Here is a 24271-nt window from a genome sequence, read left to right on the forward strand (position 1 = left end):
AGGAGTCACTATGACAAATACATTTACATTTTTCTTAGGTAATAACAATCCCTCCAAATATGTCTAGAAGTTACTGGAACCTGCTTAATTAGACAGGGAATTTAAAAATTGAAACTACTATATAAAGACATTTTCAAGTAATGCTTTATTTGGGGGTGGTATCATCATCAGTGCACACGGACACACAAAGCAGGATAGTTTCTGTGTACATAACACACACCTGATTACTGAGCAAATTATTGCTGATCTGTAAGGAGAGAAGGACCCTTGAGAATCTGTCTGAGGACTTTCAACATACAATCTTTACTCTTTCATTTTCGCACAGCCTACAAAGCTGCACCAAAATTAAAATGTGCATTTTTAAAATAGCTGTTTCTTTATACAAATCTCAGATTGCAGAGCTGAGAAGTTTAACTGAATCAGCCAAGATCAGGGAAATGTTCAAATTTACTCTATGTGTGTCTAGACAGAAATATATTTATTTAATTTTTGTGTCTAAGTCCTTCATACATTTCTGTGTATTTCAGATCTACTTCTCAAACTAATACTTTATTCCCATTTGTCTTAAACTGTTTTGAATTAAGCGTGATTTAAATTACATGAGGTGTCTTCAACTTAAAAGACACAACAACCTATAACACAGGGACTGGATCATTCATACAGAGCTCTCTTCTCTCCTACACTTGTCCAAACCTACAGCACCTTCACTGCATTTGTAACACCCTACAAAACTACACTCAAGCAAACTCAAACTGTCAAATGCCTCCTTGACATAAACTGGATTCTGGTATGTTCTGTGATGCTGTGTAGTGTTTTATTTTGAAACCCAGTCCAGTGAATTCTCTGGATATAAAAAAGCCCAGAGGAGTTTCAGTACAGTTCTTAAAAATTACAGAGCTTCAAGACCTTTCAAAGAGAACGTAAAAGAGAGTAGGGAAAGAAGGCAACAAGTACCTAACAAGTGAAAAAAGGATGTCTTTATTTCAAACCCATGCCTACTAAGAAAGTTTTCGCTGCATTCTCATACTCTTATCCTACCAACACCAGTGGAAATACAGATCAGTGGTTACCCAAGGGCACTACCATTTCCCAGCAAAACTGCCATTGTGTTTATTCAATCTTTTAGATATAATCCACGGAGTTTGCTAAATTTTAGTTTATTGCTACCAAGGTCACAGAAACATGGGCTTTCTTTTGCAATCCATCAGGAGAATCTGAAAGACAACATATATAATGCAGAAAGTATTGCAACATTAACCCCTCACAACAGTCCATGGAAATACCATTTAGTGCTGTTTGCTGTAGCTTCATGGCAAAGAGCCTTGAGAATAGCCTTCCAAATCATGCTTGTACACTTAAGTATGTGAAAGTCATATTGTTTGCAATGAAAGAACATAGTACATACAGACTTGGCAGATTTCTGACCTCTACAGTTTTTGACAGTCTCCCAAATGTACAACTGAGAATGTCAGACTGACCCCTACACTTGGCGAGAAAAATAGAAGCCCTGGTTTTATTAAACTCTGGTTCAAATCAGATCTCATTTCCAATTAAAAAAAAAAAAACCTCTGATCTGTAATATTAATGTAATATTTGCATTTGTATACATGTAGAAAATTTAACTGCCTCTAATTTCATTTACTGTGTTGCATTTGGAGAGTCAGCGAGGCTCATACTTCATTACGAGGAAAATTGAAATTAAATTGGTGGTGCTTGTATATGGCATTACTTCTTATCTGTTAGGATACTAAAATTAAATGAGAAAAAAAATCTTTGAGCATGTAATAAAGTTCTGCATTCATTTGTTCTGTATCACTGTTACTGCAAATCCTAAACCAAAGCTGTTGACTATGCCATTTCAATGAGAAAAACTATCAGCAGTTAATGCTGTGAATCTGTCAGTACATGGACTAAGACTGAATTTTTAAATGTTTGCAGTGGAGGGTTTAATTGATTTTCTTAAAATCCACGTTCTTTTTTTCTTCTAGTTTCTGACCTCATTTCTGAGTCAGAGACGGAGAGGGTGGAGTATAACTCTACCCAGGCCACTTGACCAGGCAAGAAGCCCAAAAGAAATGAGTTTTCCACATAATATTAATAAGTAGCAAAATCCCAAAATTATTTTGCAAGACTTCAATTAGTATTTTGAACTTCACATTGTATAAATTAAATAGTTGTTTCTCAAGGCTATAGCAGTATTGCTTCTCCTTGTAAATAGTACTGATTTGGGGGTTTAGGCCACACAGTGTATATTTTTCTTTCATACTTCTTTCTGTATATTCTTTGACTTCACAGCGGGTGTTACAAAATGCTACACAATTTCTACAGAAATCACCGAGGTGATGACAACACGCACTTTTTGCCATAAGGTCAATCAAAATTCTTGTAATTGAGTAAATAGCAAGACAGGCTTATCTTGTTAAAAAGTCTTGCAGGTTTGTTCCTCTCCACACCCTACATGGTATGACCTTCATATTAATGTCATTCTACAGGGCAAGACCAGTACACAAGAGTTTGTCCTGCATTCACAGCTCACCTGTATCCAGCTGTAATATTTTGTAGCAAGACGGGGTTTTTGAGTACATTTAACATCTCTGTTACCCTACTCTCAGGTGACATAACTTCCTCTTTACAGTGACTTCTTAGAGCTCAAATATGCCAAAAGTGGACTACAAGCAAACACTTGATGCTCCAATGCACAAACTACAGAGGAAGAAGACTATGCTGACCACAGAACCCTGTCTTCCTCAGGGTAAATTCTTTTCACAATCCAGCTTTGCTCAAATTGTTCAACAGCCTCTCTTCGCCACTGTTATCTGCATCTGGATTCAGGTGCAGCAGGAATAAACAATGCTTATGATACAGGCTTTGCCAAGAGCTGAGGCAGACTCCCATCAAAAGAGACTCCAAGATGGCAACAAGCATAAATTCACCGAGGGCATTTATAGTTTATGCAGCAAGTAAAACTTCCCATCAGGCCTTTCCAATATAAAAGTGATTCAGTGTATTGCAACAGGCATTACTGCATGTTTTTTCAAATGAAAAGCATGAAGAAAATAAAACTGTGTTTCTTACTTTCGACGGAACATTTCTGCAAATATGCAGCCAACACTCCAAAGATCAACTGCTGTTGCATAACTGGACTGAAGCAAGACTTCAGGAGCTCTATACCACAAAGTAACAACCTGTAAAACAAACAGGAACAGAAAAGAGATCGTGCTTAGCTGAAGAGTTATAACATAGAATAAATGTTAGCCTATTGAACAAGGCCTTGTTTTCTTAAGCAACTTTTGTAGACCCTTTAGAGGTAGTCACCAGAGCCAAACTGGAAAAAAATAAGCTAGGGAATACTGTGCACAGATCTGTTCTCAGTGCTTTATTGTTCATGCACTATTTTCTGTAAAAGAATTGGGGTCAACTCAAGTGCATAGGCCAATCAGAGTAAATGTCTGACCTGTCTCTAAAGTTCTCTCTGAAGAAACTGAAGAAGTTATAACCTATTTTTATAGTGGTTGGATACAGATTAAGTCAAACCCTCCCCAAAGCAATCCCTTACCAAAGGCATCAGTGCTGTCTACTGTGGTTTCCTTGCGCACAGAAGAACCCTAAACTCTCAGTTTTCAACAAAGCAACACAGCACAGGGATTCCTGGAGGATTCGTGACCTTTACAGTTCTGTGACTGTGTCTGCCCACGTGCTGCTGGTTAGCCCAGCACTAACGTCTCTTACAATTTATTTTCAAGTGATACACTCCCACAGACATATGCCACGTAAAGCGCCTGCTTTTAGGCTGTTCTTGTCTCAGTGGTTATGTCACAACATGTTGTAGAGACCCAGTGGGAATTTTACTGGCACTGCTCCATTGATGTACTTTGACGAGTCCTGCACAGTGAACCCACAACACAGACAGGACAGTTTATATTTATCCTTTTGTTTCACACAAGTAGACCAAATACAAATGAGGCTGCCTGTATTTTCAGGATATTTGCAGAAGAACACAAGGAGCTTCTGCAGAGTCCTGTGCGAATTATTATCGTGCTAGAATATAATCTCAGAGCCGCAGGACCATTCTGCTCTTGAATACAGTTATAATCCAGTCGTAACAACACATCATTGTCAGCTAAATACCCATTTTCTTCTCATGTGTGCCACAATTTAATTCTCTGGCTATTAATCTTGGGGCCTGGGAGGGTCTCAACAATTATTGGGCTGTTTCTCCAACAAACATAAAGGTGGGAAATGCAGTATTCAGGAGGAGAATTAAACAAAACAAAAGCACTGACAAGAAACAAGGATAGAAAAGAAAAAGACAAGAATGAAAATAACTTTAAAAATTATGTTAACTACGATAGTGGGCTCTGAATTTCAAGAACAACACAAAGAAATGTGTAAGAATCACGGCCTTTTATGATAACAATATAATTATCTTCTAAGGAAAAATAACAATGGAAGTAATCAGCCGAATTTGCTGGTCAAAGCCAGCTGAAACAAAAGCAAATACAACATTTATTATAATCATTACATGCCCTGACAGCCTTTGAAACCACTGAATGGCTCCTGAAGGGAGGTTCACGGATATTTGCACAAGTGGTCATATTTGCTAACAGTTCTTTAAAACACTTTGATCTTTATTCATAAAATCTGTCTTTGAAACTGTTCAATAACACAGTGCAAAGTACTGCATGGCAAGGTATACTTCCAGATATCTGTCCACAGAAACAGGTTCTTGTGTGGAAGTTGAGCATTATTTGGCTCCATTTGTGTTGTTCCTCCTTATTTGCTACCATACCACTGATGCTTTAAAAAAAACATTTCCCTCTATAAAACCAGAGAAGTTTGTTCAGAGATTCACTCCAGAGAAAGAAGAAAAACGTAACTGGAGGTCATGGATTCTCTCCAGATCTGCCCTGTCTAAGTCAGATAGAATTCCTTCTAAAACACACTATTTTTCCTAATGCAGATATACCACTCAAACCAAACTACACTTTTATTTTCTCAGTACATTTGTGGAAAACCTTATTGTAGAAATATTGCTTTGAGAAACTAGATATAACAATTTCAACCCATTACTGTTAATGTCCGGGTGTAGCATCAGGAGTAAGAGCTGTGTGATCTCTGATCTTTGGGAATACCACCAAACCTCATGATTCCTGGTTTGAGATCTACATGGCTCTCCTCACACGAAAGAGTAAGGGTGATTTATTTTCCCCAGTCCCACAAGCCCTGCAACATTAGGCTCTGCACTCTCATAGGCAAAGAACTGGGGGATGCGTGGTTTTGAGACTGTTTGAATACTGCTGACAGTGTATGCCCCAAACTGAAATCCTTTCCAGGCAAATGTAGTTCAGGACTGCTGCTCCTTTCCGGAGTGGAGCATTGCAGCTTGTGCCTGGTCCCCGTGCTTGCCCAGAGGAACAGCACGTTGGCTGCTTCTCCCATGTGACCCTCTGTTGGCAGTTTTCCCAAGCATTTGTACCCTGATATACTCTATCAATGCACACACAAGGTGACTGGAAGATTTTACTTGAGTAATTTGGAAACTCAAACCTTTAAAAAAAAACCAGTTTCCAAAGACATAAACTTCAGCTAATACCTACTTGTGTTATAGTCAGAGAGGAAGTAACCTCTGTCGAGCTGTTTTGATATACAGTCATTAATCTGTCACTATAGAAGTGTTTCAAAATGTGAACCTGAAAGGGATCACAATGTACTCAATGTCAGTCTGCACACAAGCAATGCCACAGATGACTCCTCTTGTGGTCATGGTCTTCTCCTGAAAAGCACAGGATGATGCACATGATGCAGTGGTTTTGACACAGTTTCACACTCTCTCTTGCCATAGAAACCAAGAAAATATTTGTGGACATTCCATTAACATTTGTAGAGAAGTAGAAATGAAAATTATTCTGAACACAGGATATGGTGAGGCTGAACAACCACATCATCACTTCCTCTTTAGCATGGCTCCTAGTAAAAAATGCTTTACTTAGGCAAGCCACACCACCAGGGAGACCTGGGTCTCCCTGAGTGATAGCACACTTGATAGAGAGTTGCATGAGGTCCCGCTTTTAGGATGAAAAAAGCAAGCACCTGCATCAGCATATCTCCCTTAAATTCTGTCTCTCCTGAAAATCTGACACACATGAAATGCAGCACACGGTGATTGTGCTGTAGGAAAAGGGGTTTATGCTCACATGGTGAGGAAGATTCTAAAAATAGTGCAAGACTCCTAACTACTTCAGAGGTTGTAGATTTTAGTGACCATGTTGCATTTTAGTCCTCTCATCTAAGAAGCTTCTTTCCTTTGCCTCCTCCTTGTTTCTCCTCACCCTGCCTGATCTCACACCAGCAAGATTCCTCCCAGCTGTCCCATGACATCCTGGCTCCTCTCCCCTGCCTGGCTCTGCCTTCCTGCCACAAGCCAGTGGCCTCCCTGACACCTCCAAACATGCCTAATTCTCTGCTACTCCTGTGCAAATGCCTGAGTGGACACAGCTTGCTACCCCACTACAGCCCACATGCTCTGCCTTCCCTCACATGCCCCATCTGCTCCTTTGCACCTCCAAGCCCTCTCAAATTTCACACCCCCTCCTCTCTTCTTCCAATTGCCTACAAGTGCCCCTGGGAAAAATCAACTCCTTTTCCTGCTTTAGCTTCTCAGCCGGCTCTGCCTGACTTGAGGACACCCTACAACATTTGTATTTAATAGATCAAGCTATATACAAAAATATTGAGAATAATTCATACACTGGAGGAAGTATGTACCTAAAGAGATAACTACGTTCCTTTTCCAGTGCACATTCTTTGTTTCCACTACCCAGATAAGATGGGATGGTATCAGGTAAAAACCAAGATCAGTAGCTAGAGATCACTATTTCTAGCAATTTATATGTCAATAGATTTAGGCAGCACTTCATGATGAAATGAAATATGTATCTGAGAGGCATTCTCTGATTCAATGAGAAGCAAGGGGAGAGCTGCATTTAGAGTCACAAGAAGAAAGAGAACTTAATTTTGAAATAAAGCTTTCTGCCTTATTATACCTGACAGATGTTGCTATCTGACACAATCTAGTCCCAGGAGTTTCAATCCTGCACTTCATGGTACCTGTTTCTGATGAAAAATCAAATTAGTGGTAAGTGACTGCTCAATAGCAATGAGAACACAAGATCTAGGCATTGTGTCAGTCTCATTTCTATTTACTTTACAGAGCAGATTTTCATTTTTTGATAACTGCTTAATTTAAATAGATCTGCAAAATACACAGCCCTTTCCAAATATAGCTGCTGTCTGAATAGCATTCTGTTCAAAAAAGACAAAGACAAACAGTAGTTTAGGGATGGAGTTGAGTAACAGAGACACAAAAGACTACATTTTGGTTTGCCACAGACTTTAAGGACAGACCAATGCCCGGTTGCACAGCTACAGGAACAAAGCAGGGATCAGACTGGAACACAGCAGCTATGTCTGTGCTAGGAAATTAAATGGGACAGGAAATGTTCCTTTGGCACTGAGACCAACAAGTACAGAGTGGTCTATGTCCATATTATTAAATTCTCAGCCTCCCAAAAAGGTGACCGCATGCAAACTGCTTATTGGGAATGTCTTTCGTCCATGCTTAACTGCCTGTGCCTCGGAACTGTCTGGGGAAGGGCTGGTTGGTATAACTCATGCCAGGAACCATTCTAATAATTAAACAGTTGACAATAATTAGACAATTGAGCTCCAGTATCCATGAACATTTTCTGGCAGTCTTTAATCTTCAAGCCAGTGAGTCACGCTGTGGCCCCGGGTCTTCCTTTCACTCCAGAGAGAAGGCATTTTGCTATGCTTCCCTCATCTCCTCTGGTTCAGAGAAGGTTCCAGGAGAGCAATGGGATGGAAGAGGCATGGCCCACTCCTCATCTCACCCAGAAACTGGTCTTTATCCTAAGTATGTTGTACAGGTCAGAGGAACACATGCTGCTGTTGCTTAGTACGTGTGAGAAGAATCTCATGTGACACATGTAGACATCTTTCTTTTAAATACCCAAAGCTGGATAAGATTAATTCTATTCTAATTAGTTCTGAAGGAGCTTTCAAGGGGCCTATAAAACCTTTTAAAACACTAACTTTCACAGAAATCATGCTACAAAAAAAATTAGCAGGATGCTTGAATTCATATACAGTATCCTTGAATCTGAGTAAAATTCTTCCAAATATTTTGCTTTTGTTATTGTAGTTTGTTCTGTACTCTTTTTGGTGCTGATTTTGTTAATTATTTGGGCTATTAGATGATGGCTAGTTTCATTACTTAAAGCATTTAAATCTCACGCAAAATTATTTGTAAATCTTTTTATGTGCCTTAACATGATTTTAAACTCAGGTTTTCTGTTCAGTTCTCACTAATGAGGTTTTCACGTGATCTTTGGAACATCTTTTTGACTACTTTTCACTTGTTTTTGTCTTTTCTGAGTAAAAATGAGGGAATATAGCTAAAGAATACATGGCGCAGTATGCAAATCTAGCTCTTTAGTGTCTCTTCATGACCTCCCAACTTCATAAAAATGCTTTTGCTTGAAACTGTTCAGGAGGACTCAAAGTGGAACCTTTCCAACTTCACTATGGACCTGCTATTGCATGGCTTTTTCTGCACGTCTGAGATTCTAAAATGACTTGAAGAATTTTCTTCAAGCTTTGTAAAAAGTTTCTTCTCAGCTTGACACATTTGCCACAGACTAGCTGGAGAGGACAGAATTACACACAACCTATTGATTGAAGCCTGAATTCAGTCTCCACTATAGAGAGACTGTCTCTCTAATCTATGTCCTTCTTGCCTGGTAGAAACACACTGTTGAAAAGACTCCACAGAGTCTGAAAAGAAGAAATGTAATTTCTGAAATGAATATGCTAAAATGGCTCACTGGTCTGACAGTGTAACATTGCTTAAAATGGAATCAATGTAATACTAAAAATTGCTTAGGAAAAGAAAGAATTTGTTTAATAATGTTTTATTACCTGTAGTTTAAAACAGTGACTGACTCCCAGGATTGTGCAGGGCACAAGTGGGAATCCAGAGCAATGGTGACACTAAGTTATGAGATGATGCAATTTCTGCAGGATCACAGGCCCTGACCTTTGTCCTGTGTGCTGCTCTGAGTCTCCCTGGCACCCCAAGGTGGCCCTGCTCTCCAGCCCTCTTTTACAACAAATCATCCCCCCAGCTGCTCCGCTCCAGCAGTGATGATATTCCCCACATCCCCTTCCACTTCCATGCCCTCCAGGAACACTTCAAAAACCTTTGAGGTGGAGCACACCTATGACATATAGGGAAACTTTTTGTGTTTTTGTGTGTGTGAGTCCCAGGAGATAAGGAAGGGTGTGCTGGAGGGGGAAGGAAGGAGAGAAGAGGTGAGGAAGGGAGGAGAAATGATGCCTCATCGCACCCTGCAGCACCACGCACAACAAACTTCAGCATAAGCAGAGAATGCTTTCAAAATCCCAAAGGTGTAATAAGGTCAAGATATGCGATTTTAGCATGGGCTTTTTAGCCTTTGTACAATGACTTCAACATATTTTTCATGTCTGGTTTGAATAAGGGGTGTGCCTGCCTTGCTTGCTGGGACAGTCTTACTGTGTTTTCCTATCACTGTCCTTAAAGCATTCACTGAGCATTCTGCATTTATAAAGCAAGACTAGGTCTCTCTTTAATCTCTAAAGACTTAATAGTATTCCTAACTGTGATGGAGAAGGTAATAAACACTACATTATACAATGTGCTTTAGTTTCTAAGGATAGTATCTGTCTGAATAACTTTATTTGTTTAATCTCTTTTTGTGTAGTGGTTCTTCCACTATTATGTAACTCTTTTTAGTTCCATCATGGAGATAGGTATGGCTGGAGAGAATGTTTTTTTCTTAGAAAGAGGATTAATAGTTTGTCTGTATATAGAAATGTTAAAATAGTTTCCCTTTTAAAGTAAAAGTGTACCAAATTATCCTAGTGGCTTTTAGAAAGCACTTTACTTCTTGACAAGAAGTTTAATATACATAAAAATGAAATCCTTTCCACTGCTGTGGGTCTCATGAAGTGCACATAGTAATACTAATTTTATCTCTTTATTCACATTTGTCTCCATGAACAAAGCCTGATGAACTGCTTTGTGAAAAGTGGTATGAATGTTGTTACCATTTCACTAGTTAAAACATCAAGCAAAAAATTATTTATTTATAGAAGATACAAATCCTGATCACATGTACCATCCGCTATCAAGCTGCTGTTTTAAAATGTGATCTTCTCTCTTTGATGCTAAAACATTTGTGCTTTGAAGGAAAAATGGTTTAGCATCTACTGTAAGATAAATAAAGAAGCCATTCATTTCTTTGATATTCTATACACACAAAATTAACTAGAATTTTCCTTTTTTATTTCTAGGAAGAACCACATTACCCAGTGTGATGGTGCTGCTGAAGAGTATTTCTAGGTACATCCGCTGTCAGTAGGCGTGAATGTGTCTGTGTGTGCGTACTCGTCTTTGCAGACCACGTGTTGCAGAGAATACCTACATTCAGTGGTTTTTACCTTAAAAGTCTCTGTGCACTACGCATCTGTGTGCAACAGCTACTAGAAAGAAAAAATGGCTCTTAAGATGAGGTAGTATTTCAACCACTAGTGATTCAGACCTTACCTCAAAACTAATACAAGGAAATGTATTTCCGTTGAGCAGAGTATTTCACAGAACTCTATACTGACACAATAGAGAGAACATTTCTGAAAGACTACCTGAGATTTCAGGTGAAATGTAATTTATATGAACAGAAAGAAGCAAAAATAGTAACAGCAACACCATCCTATCTATTCCAGACCCCACAAAAGTCAAAGACCTGCCAGGTCTTGTTGTATATGGAAATCAAAACCATGATGCTCTATTCTCTGAGCTGCAGAGTAGCCTTGTACGGAATACAGGACAGCTCAAGTCTTTACAGAAGTGGTCAGCTCTGCATGCAATGAGGCTTGTGCTCATACTGCAATGTATTTACATACAGAGCTACTTGACAACACTGAGAGCAACAGACTTTAAATAAAACTAGCCATTCTTCAATCATGCTTCCGGACTTGATAATCACGTAAAATTTGTAGACTGAAATGGCAAATTCTAATAATCTTCTCAGAGCTAAAAAAACCACAAAGGCAGAAAGAAATAACCACCACTGGTTTCTTAGGCTGGTCAAGTCAAACATCTACTTTAAGAAGGAAGACATTTCCTTTCACAATACCAAAATAAACTAAAGCATTAAAAGGGTGGCAGCCTGAGACTGTACCTTTGAATACAGGTATTTTTCTGGGTCTAGCTCCAGCAATTTGGAACATTTCCACTTGCTCAGTCACCTGTTTGCAATAGCTGGCTGAGGGATAGTCCTAATTTCTAGTACCAGATCTTGGACTTTGTTCCAGTTGCTTAGCTCTACTCTACATCTTTAGGTAGCCACAAACCCACCTCATCTAGCACTCTACATATTCCCACTGAGTGGCATCCCTGTCTTCTACAGTCTCTCACATCCTTTATGCCCCGTCCCTGGGAGCAGGAGAACACGTAGCTCTAACTTGTGCCAAGGACCAAACCATGGCTGGCTCTGTGTTAAGATCCCTCAAAGCTGCCCTTGTGACTGCCTAATGTTCTCGAGTTCATCAGACTAGAGAATCTGAGCCTTACAATTTACAGTTTGACTTGATAATGAAGACCAGCTTTCCATTGCTATTAGAAAACCACAGTTTGGTCAATGGAAAAAAATCTCCCCACTTTCTGGGGCGCTGTGTTGGACTTCAGTTCTGAACACAAAAAGCCTAAATAAAAGAAAATCATAAAGGTACCACAGACCTCTCTCCCCTTGAAACTGGGCCCACTTCTGTGTCAAACCATCTTTAATAAAAGGCAGAGATGCACAAGGAAACCTTGAAGAATGGATTAAATACTGCCGATTCTCTAGGTGAGAGGCTTTACTGTGGACTCTACAGCTGCTTCTAGAGGAGAAAGAAGGTGGAATTAAAAGGTTTTTAATGAAACACAACCATCAAAATTGACCTGAACATTTGTTCATGTGTCACTCTCAAAAAGAAATACTCTGTACCATTCTGAGTCAAATGTAACCACTGGGTCAGAGTTTAATACAGAATTCTGTCAGGTTCCTGAATTGTTACAGACTACTACAAATAAACCAAAGTTTCAGGTTGGGACTCTTTTTAAAAAAGCGGAAATTTAACGCAAACAACTTCTACAAGATACTGTTTTCATTCAGTTGAGAATGAAACTTATGAACTGATGTTATGCCTTGACTTAATGCCCAGAGATGATCAGGAAAGTAAGGATACAAATACCCATCAGGGCATGTAAATAAGAAATGCACCTTGTGTGCATATGGCAGGGTAAGCAGGACACATGCACGAGTGGATTGGCTGCTGTGTAAGAGCTTGCCTGATCTTTACCCAGAATGTGTAATGAAAGCAAAATAAGCTCAGTCTGTATTAATCTGAAAATATTTCTCCAAATATCTTTCACACTGAAAGTTTGATTTGGACAAGAGTCTTTGGCACATTCAAAATTGAGATATTTGCCCGGATAACTTGTAAAACTGATACATACAAGAAATTTCATCTCTCTACTACATTTTATCTACACCTACTAAAAATCCTCATTTGAAATTTGAGCATTCTTCACTTCTGTGTTCCATCAGCTCCTAGGAAGCACCCATCTACCGGCACTAAGAGGTGTAACCTCTCCCCAGCAGCATGGCATGGTATGGTGGGAGCCCCACAACACCTGATACAGTGTTATGCAGCCACATAGCTCTTCTTTGCCAAGGCAGACTGTGACCATGATATCCCTGTATGAAGTGGAGAGCTATGGACAGGTGTATGCATTACACATATTGAAGTAAACAACAGCAGGATAAGGACCTGCTGTATTCTCGTAATTTCCAGATAAAAGCAAGGACTGGATAGGAAGGACAAAAAGAGTTCTAAGAGGTCAGGCTGCCTGAATCTTACATTTAACTAGCTTTGTTAGCTTAAAATCAATAAAATGCAGAGCACAAACCACTGATTTTCCAAGGCTATGATCTTTGTAGGTATCTCTATCATCAAATTCTTCTTCTCAGTCTGAAAGTGTCTGTGGGTCTTAAGTGTAGAGCATCACACACATCAGAAAGGCCTGTACTGGAAAAACATGCTTCTGTGTTTCAACCGAAGCACTACTCTGTGTGCGACACATTTTTTGGCAGACAGATACCCTAGATACATGGATGCTCTCAACAGAAGTCCATATGGAGTCCCACCTGGCAAAGCCTGTTAACTAAGAATGATGGTAGGAGCAGTATGTATTTGCATCCACATTAACATCTTGTGCAGACCTTATTGGTTAATCTCAAAGTGGAAACTCAGATCGAAAGGGATTTAATTGGCATCTCCTACATACAATCAAATTCTTTGACCACTAGGCTAGGGGTTTTTTGGGTGACAGCTCTTTCCTTGCCTTTGCTGAAGCCAAGTCACTATTCTGCCAGGAGTATATGAGTCATGGGGCAAGACTGTGTCTGAAAGCAGCTGAGTGCTTAAGAACAATCAGCTGGAAGGGGCAAGGACACGAGTTTCTGGATACTACTCTGGAATGTGTATGCATTTTACATTAGACCATCATTGGATAAAAATAAAAGCAGGCATTAATTACATTAACCAGGCTGGATTCTACTTTGCATGTAGACAGATTGTATTCCACCTCGATGACTGCAATGGATGGGACTCATAAAAATTCTAGAAGATATCATTCTGTTTTACTCTGTGGAGAAAGAAGCAACATCCACTCCCTTGCTACTTGATAACACTCATAAGCCAAAACTTAGGACTCACAGCACAAAGTGAAGCCCAACCTTTTTAAAGAACCTGAAAGAAAATTTCCTCCACTTATAAATATTACAAGATTTTCTAACTGATATTAACTATCTAAAGATTTAGCAGAAAACCAGAATGTTACAGCTGGTCCAATACTACACCCTGCTATGCTTTATTTCCTAACTTTAACTTTAAAGCTTGTATGATTAATTTATGTTATTTTCAAGAAGCCACATTCCAAAGAAAATTAGTTGCAGATAACATGTTGTACTAGTTGGATAAAAAAGATCTGACTTAGTCCAGATTACTGAAGACTCTACTCCAGAGTGGTTATAGACTTATAAAAATATAAAACTCTTTCTTTGTGAAAATAATGTTGTAGGACAGACTTCTGCAGATGACTCAACTCTCTCAAAATTGAACAAAGCATCTTATTTAAACTAAAGAGATAACAGCTTAAGACAATAGAAACAGGAATGTTCAAGGTAATGAGTGCTTTCATGTTACAAGTTCTCAAGTCTGAGGGCACTGCATCAGGCTAAAGGACAATGAGATAAGAACAATATTGCTAGTTACTAACAAATAGCAGATAAAAGACCTCTTCTGGATTCTGATTAAGTGACAGCATTCTACACATTCCTGTGAGTTGAGAAAGTTTGCCTGAGAACAGCAGCTATGTTACATATGAAGCACCACTAAACAAGCATATCTCTATGTTTTCAAATTCCAGCATGAGTAATGGCTCTTTCCCCCATCTCTCCAACTTGAACAGAAGCTCTCTCTCTCCTTCCGGACAGGCAGGAACAACTTGCTGTGCTTCAGTTTCCATTAAGACATATAAATGTATATGCTGAAAGTAAAGAGAAGTTCTGTAGGACTCCATGGCTCCGAGCCAATGTTTACAATTCCCTGGGTGGGAAATGAAGGGTGAAAGGCTCTCCATGGCAGGCTGGAGGAGGCTTTGCTGTTGCCGACAATGACCTTCTGCCTCTATTTTCAAAGCAGCTCCCTTGTTAACTCCTTGCACACTGGGTGCTGAGAGGCCTTAGAGAGGAAACACTTTCTCTGAGAGTCCAAATCCACTTCCAGGCATCTGTTTGACAGACTCAGATGTCAGCAGTGGTTAAGGGAGTGTGCTCTAGTACGCGTGTTCTGCATCTGCTGTTGGAGCTGTGGCACTGACATGTAATTTTAATAGTACAGAACTGGGTTTAGCTGTGTTCTGCATGTTACAAAGTGAATGTTCTCAGCTTCAAGACCAGCCAGCAGTTTACAGACACAGGGGTTGTCAAACACTCAGTATACTGAGACTCCAGGACAGACGGAAACATTCAATTTACAGAGATATGATTCAGTTCTCTCTGGTCAGTCAGTAGTAATGTTGTTTCCTGGTAGAAGCAATACCTTCTCCTGGAGCCTCCTCAGAAGAGGAATGATATTTAAAATAGAAGACACATTGAACTGTCGCTGGTGCAATGAAGATACACCACAGCGAAGCACCCATTGTGGAATGGAGATGTACTGCTTTAAAAGGTTTACACCCTCTTCTCTCTGAGAATGTAAAATACAGTATTTAGGAGACCTCTTCATATGTCTCATCCCTTTTGCTGCTCCATAAATCACTCATGGCCGCTAACTATTCAGGAAGAGTCCTTTCAAAAAGGACAAAAATGGACTTCCAAAAAAGGCCTTCTAAAATGCTTATTGCAATATATAATCCATCTGTGAAAAGAAAGAATAAATCAAATGGGAACTAAAATTCAAGCGCTACTGTAGATGCTTTAATGTTCTCAGAGAGGGAGTCAGGAGCTCTTGTGAAAGCACTAACCTTACTATCAGTTTACCTTGGAATATATGTTTTCCCATCATTATCATGACACTTGTCCAAGCCTTTATCCCACAAATATCTGTTCTCAGAAACAATCGTTCCACACAAAAATTTCTCTTCATATTCCCTGAAAGTAAACAGGAGTGCTTGCCTCTTCCAGAGAACTTTCACAGGATTAACAGCCACATAGGGGCAGTAACACCTACCCCCTCCTTGAACTTTCTGAGAAAGTCCTGTAGATAACATCCTCACATGGTCAGGAAATCCTTCTATGTGTGGCACCATGGATGCTGAGGAGGAGAGAAGAGAGAACCAGAGCTTCTGCAGGCAAACCAAGTCCAAGTGCCAACAGCTCTGAGACTGACACAGATCAACACCCCCTAAAGCTGCTGCGTGGTCTAAGGTTCTAAACTTAAAGGCAAGAAAGGTACAAAACAAGGTAACAGAACCTCATCTGTTCTTCTGAGGCAAAAAATGTCATGCACAAAAAGGCTAAAGTTATTAGGCTGGGTTAAAAAAGCCAACTGGACATCTGAAAAAATCTCCAACCTGACTCTAAATACGTGCCTGCACAATTCCTAGTGATTTCAGTGGAAGCTCTGGGTGCTTAGAGGAAGATATCTGCAGACAGTGAAATCACTGATATTTAGATCTGTCCTTGTTTTTAAATGCCAGTTTATTAAAAAGTAGTTTTAGAAACAAAAAATTAGAAACACTCTAAGTTTCCTAAAGAATATACAACTCCAGCTAATAAATACTATCTGTTTTTTTCTAGGAAAAAGGCAGCTTGCAAGGAAAATTTTTCATGACAGCAAACAACATACTTAGTTTATAATGTTTTTCTGTTTTGTTAATATGAGGTTTTGTTACTGCTGTTTAAAATCGTTAATGATCCTGGGATCAGAAACTAAGTGTTTTCAAGAGCTAACAGTATTATTGTTTTTAGAAGGATACATTCAGGCTGAATTTAGAGCAAGTTAGTCTTTGTAGTACGTAGCTTTTACAAAACATGAGTCTAAATTACCCTTTCTTGAGCTTTTTTATTTACAAAGCATCTTGAAACACCAGATAAGCTTCATCTTGTTTTGGACTACTGCATGAAAATCTGAAAATGAAACTTGTTTGAAAAGAAGTAGGAACAAGACTATGAGCACAGTCCAGGAAAAGGAAAACAGAAGTGAACCGCACTACTAACAAAAACCCCCCAACAGATTTTAAATCTTTTCAGTTACAGCAAAGGTGTTATCAGTATCAATACAGAAGCCTCTAGTGCTTCTTCTGAATAAGTTAGTCTGTGTTAGTCTGGCAACATGCCCTGAAATCATTTACATGGGGATTCACAGTATTTCTTAAACAAGTCTGAGGTGTAATCTTCAGCCTGAAAAATAATGGAGAGTACTGGAGATGATCTCTTTTTACCACTCTGCTGTTCCTGTCCACCTGAGATGAACAGATGACTGGGAAATGCTGCACACAAGAATGCTATCTGTGTGATGTGTTCTATCTCATATGTGAGGCACAAACGTAATTTTAAAACAATTACATCTCAGGCAACTACAAAGTAGGTTATGTACCACTTCCATACTATGTGATCTATAAATGAGCTTATTTTTCAACATTTGAAAGACTTTCCTTGTTCTTGACTGGAGAAGAAATCAGTGTACTTAGAAGAAATGAAGTAAATTCTAATTAATCTGACTTCTAGTGAAGTTTTGAATATTCTGCAAGGAATACTAGCTCACTATGTGCAAATCTATGATTTTTCATTTTTATGAGAAAAAACCCTGAATTTGGAATGGAATTTTGGTATTGGTACATTCACGTTGCTAAGTACAGACCTGCTCTTGAACTTTGTTGACTTATTGGACTTAAAATTTGAGTCTCATGTCTGCCAGTGATCAGTAGCAAGGTGTACTCACCTCTACCATAGATCTAACCCTTTTCTTCATTTAGTGCTTTTATATCACTCTGACAGCTTGTTCCCAACTGACATCCCTAATTGTGAATAATATTTACAAATGCCATTAGGGACTGGAAATGTGTGGAGGGTCTTTAAAGTGAATAAGAATCTGCTTCCACATGTGGATTTTGCATTTTGGCTTTTACTGAAGGAAACAGAAAGGCTCATTTGAGATTTTCTCAGAACTTTGCAGATTCCTTCTGGTAGGGGACAACCATCAGAAGGAGAACATGAATAACACATTCAAGCCTCTAGCATGATCTGTTACTGATGTTATCTCTGTAAGACCCTGTTTTCAGCAGTTTTTAACTTCACCAAAATTTCATGGATTACAATACCATTTTCCATGCAGGATTTCTCTGGAATATATTCCGCTTTATTGCAATGTTTCAGTTGAAGTTGTTCAGTGGTTTCCATCAGTGAGTCTATGGAAGGGTTCTGTTTTCAACAAGCACATTTCAGACCAGCTCCAGGGGGTTCAGTGCGACATCATGGCATCTCAAGCTTTTCACTGAGTGCAGAAAGCCTGTTACTCTATAAATGGTCTCTCCCATGTTTGAAGAAGAACCTATTGGACTCAGTCACAGAGATTAAAACAGCTGGATACACTGGGGGAAAAGATGAATTAAGAAGTGATTAAGACATCCCATTGTTGGATTGAAGAATAATGGGAAGTGGGAGAGCTGGGGTAATTGACACTGACTGAAAAAGAGGACCAGAAGCTATGGAGGGAAGAAGAAGCAAAAATGATGATTAGAATGTGCAAGACTGGGATCAAATAAAACTTTTACAGAGATGGGGACAATTACAGAAGGCCTGAAGCTAAAAACACGGTGAAGCTGGTGAGAGGAGTGTCTGGAGCAGTGGAAGGGCAGACTTCAAAGATGATTTGGTGTGGGAGATAGACTTAGCAGAGAGAGGAGACAAGACTGGAGGAGAGGTAGGAACACATGTTTGAGAGAAAGAAATTGTATTTGTGTTAGAAGATGAACGGAAATCTCAGAAATCCACTGTCAAAGTATCTTCCTTTCATCTAGTCCTGTCAGCTACTTATGAGAGCCATCCTCTACAGCCACATATTTTTTGTTAGTTTAAGGTTGAAGAAATCTATATGACTGACCCATAGATTTAGCCCTGCTGATACCCATCATGTATACAAATATAATGCCAATTGAAAATATCACATATTTTAAAATACACTTTTCTTTTCTTACAGAAGGAAACTGCACATGTACAAAGGGATAATGGAATAGCTGACTTCTATATTTTGTAGCTAAAGTCAATCACAACAATATGTACTCTGAAACCAAAAACCAAACAAATTAAAAACCGAAGTACTTAACAACAGAAAGAGCATGAGTTGGGAAGTTGAAAACAAGCCTATGGCAACAAGAGCTGCTGGTAACCGGAAGACGGTCCAAGAACATCCAAGAATGCTGTATAAATATACGACAACTTAACCTCATAACAATAATTTAGTCCTCATCAATTGAACCTGTTGTAGCTGCAAACCCTGCCTAGTGCAGCTGGTTCTCCTCTCGATACATACTGTCAGCCTTCACACCAACTTTCATCTTCTTTGGAGAGGAGCCCTCATATCTGCAACCTGTTCTCTGCTGTGTACTAGTAGTAGCAAAATTACTTACTATGTTACATGTAATATATCTGGAGCATGAAACTTTCTTAAGAAGATGCCAATACTGTAACTGTTTATAAAGACAAAATTGCAAACAGTATCCAACTAGCATGTTTATGCAGGCCTTCTGGTTTTATCTAAGTGTTATTGCTATATTGCAGGCTTTTCCCTAAACTAGAGAACTCTAAGCACATTGATGAATTTAAAAAGGCAGCATTCACTGCTACTGAGGGTCTCCTCCTTGCAGCTGTTCCTGTGATGGGTATTTACTGACATTTTCTCGTTCTTCCCTCTGAAAATGTAACAACACCTATAACTAACATTTAAAATCCATCTTCTGTTCAAATACCTCATGACAAAAATGCATATACATTGACACAATTTTATTTGTTGTAACAAAATCATTAGATTCATGCAGCAAAACAAATGAACTGCTCCATACACAGTATATAGTTAAAACTGCACAACTGAAGCCAAAATATGCACAGCTAAAAGGAATGTTACAGGGGGGCCTCTCTTAGTGAACAAAGCAGGCTCAGTTTGGCTCTTTTTCCCTAGCGCTACCACATCCGCACATCGTTAGTTGGAAAATTCCAGATATATGCTGTAATTTTTTGTGCTTTTTTTTCCCAGTACACTTGAGGCTTTAGTGTCCAGATGCCATTTTCTCCCCCTTATCTGTCCCTGCTAGTCTGGGTCTTTGCCAGTTGTGGTCAACAATTAATACAGCAAAAGAAAAATACAGTACACTCCCTGGCAACTGGCAGAGGCTCACAGGAAATACCAAATAAAAACTTTATTATGTATTGTTTAACTATTTTGTTTGCCTGTGGGCCACCCTGTTGTTGGTGTAATTTAGAAAAGCATGCTCCATCTGGATGATCTGTGCGCAGGCTCATTGTTCCCAGAATCTGTCACGCACAATCACTGCTTCAGCCTGTGGCCCTCTGCAGAAAGAAGCAAAGGCATGGCAGCCCTCCAGCCTGCATTCCTTTTCATTAGACAACTTGTGACCAAATGTTAGAATAGAAGAGTAACCTTTTAATATTCATGTAATTAATTTACTTTCCCCTTTAATTACAAACCTTCACATGAAAAGAAGAAAATAAAGACTTCCCTTCATGATTCTCCTCCCTCCCCCATCTTTTCTATCTGCTTTTTGGGACACGGAAGGTGCTGAGAGTTTCATTATACACAGGTACCAGTACCTCTGCCTATTGGGTAATTTCCATGGTCTTAACGTGTTTGCAGGCTTTTACTTTATGTATTAATTGCTCTGGTACACAGAAGAGATTCTGAATTATAATAAAATGGGAGAAATTAAATTCTTTCCTCCATACACCCTTGCAGCATCTGCTTCCTTGTCATAATCAGCTGGATAATGCATTGGACACAAAGCCATTTTTCTGTACTTGAAAATACAATAGACACCTAATTGAAGTTCACTTTTGCAGTAAGGTCAGCATACAACTCAAAATACTGTCTCAGCTGTGATTTTGGCTGTGCAGGCTTAGGTGTATAAGCAGCACTTTGTCAATTCTGCTTTCCTGGAAAATGGTGGCATTTTTTCTCTTAGGTTAGACCAATACTGAACTGGCTACCACGATGCAAAGGTTTGCTCCCTACAACTAAAAAGTGCATTTCATTGTGAGGAAAAGCATCTGATGCTGTAAGGTCCCACCATATGAGTTAATTTCAGCACACCAAATTGCGGTGTGCTTATTTCCATGTGGATAATTTACCTCTTCTTTGCTTATTTCCATGTGGATAATTTACCTTTTCATTGCTGTAGCCCATTAGAAGGAATGCAATTGCAGTAGGCTCTAATTCAAGTAAACGAAGCTAAGGTAGAAATTGCCAGTCTTCAAGGCAGCATTTAAGTTCTTTTTGCCTGATTTTGACTGCAGTTTCAATAGGTGATGAGGACATTAAGGACTCACAGCCACTTGGCATATCAAAGGATGAAGGCCCAAACACAGTCAAGTATCCCATGTAAGATGCAACGGTTTCTATGGCAACTGAGGAAATGTTACTGAACTTCACTCATTTTTCTTTTATTAAATAAGTATACTGCCATGTTAAGTCTGCAAGTGATCAACATGGATGTCAGTGGTTTTGATTAGTTCATGTACCAACCCAACTTAGGAATGGACTGTAGTGTAGCACAGGAGATTTTCTTTTTGGTCACTTAAGCACAAAGACAATATAACAGGTCAGGATGTTTTAGATGAGGCCAAGACTTAAAAAGTGGAATGTCTTTCACTTAGTTATAAAATAGCACATAATGGAGTTGAAACTTTTCTTCCTGTGAAGTATCTTTAGCAGGGGATATAACAAAAAGATGACATTTGTCATATTAATTGCAAATTTGGGGTATAGTATCTTACATATTCACTATGAAAGAATTCCAGCTATGTGGCAAATTAAACTGCTTTCATATAAAAAAGTAGCCTCTTCTGACCAGAAGACAAAGCAGCAACTGGAAATAAAAGTGACTTCTAACACTTCTTGGCCTAAAGCAACAAGAAATTAAAAAACCCAACCAACTGAAATGCAACAAAAAAATCCTCATCATTGTATTTAGTATGGCCTAATTTTCCCTGTCAATGTAATGATTGTCCTGGTCTTTTTATATTTCTTCACGTTATTTTGTTCTCCTTTCTCCTAACTCCCTCCATGTACTATATAAACTCCTAGGGGTTTGCTATCAAATACACAATTTTTGTGAGAAAGATGATGATAGAAACTGTGCTCAGTAGAATTCAAAGAAAGAGGTAGGATGGAACCCCATGATGTAAATAAAACATTGCAGTGTACTTATGATGAGTCATTGAAGATGTAACAGAGGTCAAACTCCTCCTACAATTTCAAAATTCTTGCCCATTTTAATTTCCTGACCATGTAAGTTTGAATACTAACTCAAAAACTCAGTAATTAAATTTACATGAATTTTAATGCCATTCCACAGAGGATGAAACCCTGAGAATGAGAAGCAGTATCCATAACCACACCTGGATGCTTCAAATATCAGAGTCATACACTCACATGAAGAAATCTTTCCTCTGAAGAACAGGAGATAACGTTAAAAACCTTGATTAAAATAATTATGTTGACTAATTGGAAGAATTAGTCTATTAACTAGGAATTTATCATACTGGAAAAATTAATGCTTTCCTGTAAATACATAATACTATGTCTTCAAAAAAAGTCTATGACAGAAAACTAGATCTTGATTCAAATTGGTACAGCTCTTAACACAATAACGTTCTGTTTCATGATGAGGGAGCTTCAAAGAATCATTTCTGCTGAGTGAATTACGACAGCAAAAGCTTAACTGTAAACAAGTTCTTTTGTGATGTCAGAACAGAAATCCATAGTTGCTCTGAACGATCTTAGTCAGATAGGAGAGTCCTATAAGTTCCTGTTCCACTGACCAAATCTGGAATCCTTCACAGTGTAAAAACTGTCCCAATGCCATATGTATACCTATACATGCCATGTAATGAGAGATTTCCTGAAAACTGTGGGGGAAGCATGCAGGAAGAGTCCTGCTGAGCTCCTCACTTGGACAAGGTGCTTAAACAGACCCATTGATTCTTGGAAATACCCAAAACAGTGTTAAGAGCAGGATATTTCAGTTGGGATTAAAGGGCTTCTCTTATTTTAGCATATGACTCACCAGGAATTATTGAGAGGTTTGTGCTCACCCCTCTGAATGGGTTCCAGGGCCTATAGGACATGTAGGGAATCCTCAGAAGAAAATGTTAGATCCAACAGATATGCTTGTCTGTTCAATACTCATGCTATCTTTTCAAACTTCTGGGCTTAATTGCAGCTACTCTTTATGGAGTTGTTCATGCTAATCATAGAATCACAGCATATACTGAGTTGGAAGGGACCCATTAGGGTCCCTGAGTCCAACTCCTGGCTCTGCACAAGAACCCCCAAAAATCACACCATGTGCCTGAAAGTGTTGTCCCAAGACTTCTTGAACTCTGTCAGGCTTGGTGTTGTGACCACTTCCCTGGGGAGCCTGTTCTAGTCCTCAACCACTCTCTGGGTGAAAAATCTCTTCCTGATATCCAACCTAAACCTGCCCTGACACAACTTTAGGTCATTTCCTCGAGTTCTGTCACTGGTCACCACAGAGCAGAGATCAGTGCATGTTCCTCTTCTTCCCCTCACAACAAGTTGTAACTGCAATGAGGTCTCCCCTCAGCCTCCTCTTCTCCAGCTGAACAGACCAAGTGACCTCAGCCACTCCTCACACGGCTTCCCCTCTTTGCCCTCCTTTAGTCACCCTCCAACACCTTAATGTCTTTTTTATATCGGGGTGCCAAAAACTGCATGCAATACCCAAGTTGAGGCCGCATCAGTACAGAGTAGAGCATCAAAAGAAAATCTAATGTGGACATCTCCTCAAGGCCCAAGGTGAAAGCTTTTCTGTCATGATGATTTGACTAGCAAAAAAGAAAATTAAGACCTGAATATCAACTGTATTAAAATTTTAACTCACTTCAATTTCATGGAAAGCTGCAAGTGATCAGCGAGCATATTTCAATGCACATGAAATACAAAATACATGGTTCCTTCCTTTCACCTTTAGCTGTTCTTCAGCATAAAGTATAAAATGCCTTCTATTTTTTCATACTAGCTATCTGTGTAGTGTAGCCTACTACACATTGTTTGTGATGTTACTGAAAGCATAGAGGAAAATAAAAACTCTGGTTTTTCATATGACTTAAAAAACTTCAGGCATTTTGCATATTTTTGATTTTATGTGCCTATGATATGGGAAGATATTAATAGTCCTCCTTCTAGGTATTTTATTTTATTCCTTGTCATGAAACAGAAAAAATTACTAGCAGAGTACCCAGCAGGAAGAGTGACACCATATACAAAGTGATACAGGTTACTCAATATAAAGAAGAATTTAGTGTCCACTTACCATGAATATTTTTATTTCGAATCAGTCTAATAGCTC

At 39.0% G+C, this 24271-nt stretch overlaps 1 protein-coding gene across 4 annotated transcripts in view; it reads right to left on the reverse strand.

The window, feature by feature from the left end:
• The window catches only part of CDK6 (cyclin dependent kinase 6), a 135810-nt gene that overhangs the window by 37737 nt on the left and 73802 nt on the right, over positions 1 to 24271 (reverse strand). For all 4 annotated transcript variants that reach the window (XM_071560702.1, XM_071560703.1, XM_071560706.1 and 1 more), the window contains one exon: positions 3076 to 3185. In XM_071560702.1, the coding sequence (XP_071416803.1) occupies positions 3076 to 3185 (110 nt within the window). The remainder of the gene's footprint in view (positions 1 to 3075; positions 3186 to 24271) is intronic.

Source organism: Pithys albifrons, chromosome 7 (assembly GCF_047495875.1).
Source record: "Pithys albifrons albifrons isolate INPA30051 chromosome 7, PitAlb_v1, whole genome shotgun sequence".
Taxonomy (NCBI): domain Eukaryota; kingdom Metazoa; phylum Chordata; class Aves; order Passeriformes; family Thamnophilidae; genus Pithys; species Pithys albifrons.